Source organism: Belonocnema kinseyi, chromosome 6 (assembly GCF_010883055.1).
Source record: "Belonocnema kinseyi isolate 2016_QV_RU_SX_M_011 chromosome 6, B_treatae_v1, whole genome shotgun sequence".
In the NCBI taxonomy this organism is placed as follows: Eukaryota; Metazoa; Arthropoda; class Insecta; order Hymenoptera; family Cynipidae; genus Belonocnema; species Belonocnema kinseyi.
In genome coordinates, this window is record NC_046662.1 from 81537500 (window position 1) to 81542939 (window position 5440).

Genomic DNA, 5440 nt, shown 5'->3' on the forward strand with positions numbered 1-5440 from the left:
TTTTAAATTGAATTATATCACGTAATATTTCAAATGATTAGATAGAGTTGTCTTTAAAAAATTGGTAAAATTCCCGGTCCGAATTTAAATTTACTGTCATTTCCTGTCCTCAACAAATTACCAGTTTCCCTGTCTAGCCTGAGGCCTATTGGAAACTTGAGCAAAGCTGCGAGTGGTGGCAGCACCTTCTGATCAACTTCGTGAGGCCCTTCACTAGAGAAGGGATTTGGGGCCTCCCTCGTTTCGCAGCGAGTCGAAAGGGGCAAGACCGGTTCGAGATCTCCTAACTTACGAAAAAACTCGCTAGATGGCGCCACTGTATTGAAACCTTGAAATCTCAGATCACCAGTTTGAATCGAGAACTGCAACGGAGCGGAAAGGATGCTCAACCGCAGAACCATCCACTTACAAATTCTTACATTACCCTATTTATGTTGGAAAACACTTAAAAGTCCCACGATTATATTCCTATAACTAAACAACAAAATGATGGCCCAATTTCAAATTTAATTAATATATTGAAAAAAATTGTATAACTTATAAAATTTTAATTTCTGCAAGTTCTGAAGAAGATTCTAAAGATAAAGATATTTATATTAAATTTATTATTTTGTATAAAGACTTGGAACTAATGAGAGAAGGGTTGGATTAAGAAGATCATTATGTAGTTTTAATGAAGAGATCAATATTTATTTGATACTCGTATATCATAATAAGCGTGGTTTTTCTATCTTGACAATAGAGGAATAATAAATTTTATTCGTTGCACTCATAAATATAAATAGAACATTTCATCTGCATTCACACATTTGCTCATTCACATACCTTAAAAATTAGTAAGACTTAGTGGCGAAACCAAGCCAACTGTACAAACGTATCATCTCCTTTTGCTCTCACAGTGTTGTCACGACAACACATCCTTGGAGTTTTAGGTTTAACGAGAAACAGAATGGAAGACCTCTGTGATTCTTGCTGTATAAGGCACTTATCAAAATACAACTATATACACTTTACAGTTTAAAGTTTACAGGACCAGAATCCCTCTCGAATCAAAAATCCAAACAAATCAAACTCTCGAAGACTTTAGTACACAACTCTGACTATAACACAAAAATGGAGAGAATATTTATCAAACCTTTAACATCGGAGAAGATCTGACTTAAGAATTAAGTAGACAAAATATCACTGAGACAAAATATACAATATCACCATCAAAATGGAAACTTTTATCAATATAAATACAATAAAAATATACAAGGCACTGATTCCAAGGCGCTACTGGCCAGAGGAAGAATCCCCTTTAAACGCTTAACAAAAGCTTATAGTCTTTTCTTCTAACACAAAAGTTGGTAACCCTTCTTGCATTCCAAATTGTCAAACAACTGAAATCTTCCACAACCGAGGAGGAGAATCTACCATGGTCTCCACGGCTTATCTTCGATTTCTGGCATCACGCTCTTCCTCATGACCAGAGCCAAAGGTTTCTGAAGAGGTGGACTGTAAACCCTGGGGTCGAACTCTGGATCACTGGTGTATCCATTGGCTGGAGAGGTGGCCACATCCCTATGACTGGTCGTGTAAGCAGGGGACCGGGCCCTGAAAGCTGGAGGCGGTGCCTCGAAAGCTACCGGACTTCCGGCAGACGTCGAGGTGGAACTGGTTGACGATGACGAGGAAGATGCGGAGGCGGTACTCGCTGTCCTCTGGGGAATTGGGATTGGAATGAGGGATGGTACGAAGGGCGAACTTGGTGCTGGAGAGGCAGCAGGTGAGGTGACTGGGGTGGCTTTTGCTCCGGCGGGAAGGACCAGGGCTATGTCTCCATTGGGGAGCCTCGTTGGTACCAACTGAAGACCAGCGCCGTTCGCGTTGGTGAAGAAGATGCCGTTTGACTGTTGGACCTGGATCCTGGCTGAGGCGTCGACTTGGGGAAGAATGTGCACTTGGAGTTGCGTCGTTTGAGGTGCAGGCTGGACAGGTTGTTGGGTTGTCGTCGTCGTGGTTGTTGTGGTTTGGGCAGTCGATCCGTTGTTGTCGACAGGTCCTAGGCAAGATGCCAAGTGGGCCATGAGACGTCTTTTGACAGAAGCCTCAAGTCCGGGAAACCGACCAACTTCTCCAGCACACTCCGTGAATCCCGCTCGGAATTTGTTGAGAACATTGGGATCCGTCGCTGCGGCAAGGGCAACCTGTTGCCTCTGGAGGGTCTCCAAGTGCTTTACCGTCATTTCCAAAATATCAGCTTTTTCCAGCTTCGAGTGTCTTGCTGGCTGTAACAAAAAAATTAAGATGCTGGTTAGAAAACTGACGTTTTTACCAAGAGGGAAAGTCTGCCCTGAGCAAAGCGGAGTGTTTCTCAAAATTTGAACTTTCGAAATTGCAAAAAACTTTTAAAGAAATAAGATAATTGAGTGTGATGTGGAAAAGCAATTTGACGTTGTAACTTATCAAGTAATTAGTATATAAAGGATATTACTGATAGGAATGACGAGTAAGAATGCGATTAAGCATGATGAATGTAGACAGGTTTTTAACATATCGTTCTATTGTTTCCATATGCAGATTAAGACCGGTTGAAAGATGGGAAATGAATTAGACAACTGCGATTTGGGAAATTTTCGAGTTTTAAGTAGAAGTAAAAAGAAGTTTCACATAAAGGGACAAAACTTATAAAGAATTCTGAAGATGTATGACCAGGAGTTGGTGATTCTAGAAATGAATTTTATTGAAATAATTGATGAGTTGTAAAATCAGGATTTATCACCGATGACATACCAAAATACTGAAAAAATTTTAAGATAAATATCCGTGTGATTCTAATTGAACACATTGTTTGGAATGGAGAATCTGAATTTAAAACATGAGAGTTAGATTGAAATTATATCGATATTTTACGAGTAAGGCAATACATTTATAAGTACTCCTTAAGGATGATCAAGCTAAAGAATCTTTTATTTATTTGCTTTTCAGTTATTTTTTAATAAACTGAAAAATATACTTTCAGAAAAGAAGGCTTAGAATTTAGATGGAGAACTCTTCTTTTAATTTTTTTAAATTAAGTACTTCATTCTTGATTGAAGGGCCGTTGGGGTAGGATAAATTGTTGGATATATTGATGATAATGAAATGGATTCGGTCGTAGTTAAATAAATTGAATAAGGTACTTACGTCTTTCTTCATTGCATCCAGGATGAGAGATTTCAAGTCGTTCAGGCAATTGTTGATGCGGGCTCGACGTCTCTTTTCCATGATTGGTTTGTTGCTCTGTAATCAGAAAAATAAGAACACATTCAAAAAATTGTTTTAGAGTTACAAGACATTCAACAATTTTCAGAAATTATTAACTTTTTGGAAGGAAAAAGTTAAAACATCGACAAAACGGAATTTTGCATTTATTTTAGGTGTTTGTAATATGTTTGAAACCTCCAAGATATTGAAAGTATTGTGAGTATTCTCGAATAGAAAATCGAGAAGAATTAAAATACTTTAAAAATTCTATATCAGAAGTGTAAAAAATATATCAGAAATTAAAAATATATCAATCTTGCCAAGATAGGATTTCCCAAAAGAATTGAGTTTAAAGAATTACGCGAATATTTCATTTCGACGGGAATTCTAATTGAAAAAAATCTTTTTCAGACTTCTTTAGATTTCCTAAAATATGAATATTTTTCGCAAGTTCTCAGAATTTATATTTATTATTAATTCATTTGAAAGTTGAAATTATTCGATAAACTAGATTTTGAAATCTACACGTCGAATTCATTTCTTTAAATCAATTGCGAAGAACATGCGAATTTCGAATTTTTAAACTTGAAAAAAATCTATACTACTTCAGGATTTTTCGGAACTTTAGTTCTCCTTTGAAATATAATTACGAATCCTTATTCAAGGTTTATACTGGTTTTGCGAAAATTTATTTTTGAGCTTGAAGTTAAAAACTTCTAACTTGAGAACAGTCAAGTCATTTAAAAAAATAGAATTTCTTTCTGAACAAATTATTTGATTTCCAATCAATCATTACTGGATTTATTTTTCGAACTTCGATTTGGTGTGCTAAGATCTCGAAACTTCAAATCCAACTTTTAAACTCGCCGAGAATTAACTTTCCCAGTTGTAAAGTTTGAAAAATAAAAAAATTGAAATTTGAAACTAACCCGTCGATTCTCCCCAGATCTCCGGGTGGTCGTGGGGGTGGTGTTGGTGGTTTGTGCAGGTGGTTGTCCTGCTTCCTGGGGTACATGTTGCGCCGTTGGTGTGGCACCAACGGTAACAGCACCGGTAGGCATACTGGCACCCACTCCGGTCACCATATTGACCGAATTTTCAAAATCACAAAATTTAAAAAAAACCGACAAAATTCACTGTCGGTGAAAAATCCACTGCACAAATGTAATCCAATAAAAATTCACTTGTTTCCAGAAATCACTGTGTCTCCGAAATAAAAACTAGTATTCGATATTTCATCGAAACTTAGTCACTTGTAAAGGTTCAAGGAAAATCCAAAAAACTGAGATAATTCACCAAATCCGATTCGACTACGCTCAAGAAGCACATCGACCTCTCACAAGGCGCGTCAGAGCTCGACTGATTCGAATCGAGCGCTGAACGTTCTCTGTCTCCTCTCGTGAACGTGGCGAACGTGGCTAGCGATGGAATGCTCAAGTCTCTGGAGGGGATGAAGAATTCTCGAGTAGGGATAGCGCGTGACGGTTATCCTGGGCTTGCCCCCACCAGAAAATTCCTATACCCGAACGAAACTCGGACGCCTTTGGGGCCCTGCGCCAATCCCGCCCCACTCCTTTCAAGTCCCCACCAAGGCCCGAGCGATGCGTCGGCCTGCAGCCTGATGGACCCCCACTGGGGGGTGCCTGCCATTACCGTGCGTCGGGGTCAGAAGTCATTTCTGGAAATCGGTATCGCCGAATTGAAGGTTCATGGTTAGACACTTTGCCAATTAGAATTCAACCATTCGGTACTTACGTTTACGGTTAACCCTTCCTATTCTGATGACTAGATCCTTAGTATAAACTTCCATTGTCCGAATTGCATTAAATTTATGGAATTTGGAATAATTCTTTAGAGCTTCGAAGTTAAACTGACCAGGTTGGCAGGTCTAAAACCTGCCGATCAGTCTAGTGCAAATTAAGGTACTGCAGGCATCATTCTCATCTTAGCAAACAATAGTTACAATAGGTAGACGAAACGCAAGATAGGCGAACTAGTTCTAGAAACTTCAAATATTAATACTTTGAAATCACTCGTTTCCTATTCGCTCTAATTTTCCCTTGAACATAAATCCCCATTTGAAAACGATAATTTAATATTAGTAACAACTATTACTATATAAATATCAAATTTAATTACTAAGCCACCCCCTCATTCAGTTTTTACAATTGTGTATTGTTCTTCGCGACAAAAATTCTTGAATATCATTCTG

The 5440-nt window shown here is 38.3% G+C and overlaps 1 protein-coding gene across 1 annotated transcript; it reads right to left on the reverse strand.

Moving 5' to 3' along the window:
• Positions 1 to 1109: 1109 nt before the first annotated feature.
• Positions 1110 to 5147, reverse strand: LOC117174541 (protein hairy). The gene is made up of 4 exons (XM_033363744.1): positions 4984 to 5147; positions 4158 to 4906; positions 3169 to 3264; positions 1110 to 2270 (listed from the first exon to the last, which is right to left on the reverse strand). The coding sequence occupies exons 2-4, from the start codon at positions 4311 to 4313 to the stop codon at positions 1413 to 1415; spliced, it is 1110 nt and encodes a 369-aa protein (XP_033219635.1). The 5' UTR covers positions 4314 to 4906; positions 4984 to 5147; the 3' UTR covers positions 1110 to 1412.
• Positions 5148 to 5440: the final 293 nt, after the last annotated feature.

Excerpts from the sequence above, each read along its gene's own strand:
- LOC117174541 (XM_033363744.1), bottom strand. The coding sequence starts at position 4,313 with ATGGTGACCGGAGTGGGTGCCAGTATGCCTACCGGTGCTGTTACCGTT. Across the intron at positions 3,265-4,157 it reads GATCTGGGGAGAATCGACGG|AGCAACAAACCAATCATGGA; the intron begins GTTAGTTTCAAA and ends TTCTGATTACAG. Across the intron at positions 2,271-3,168 it reads TGGATGCAATGAAGAAAGAC|CCAGCAAGACACTCGAAGCT; the intron begins GTAAGTACCTTA and ends TTTTTGTTACAG.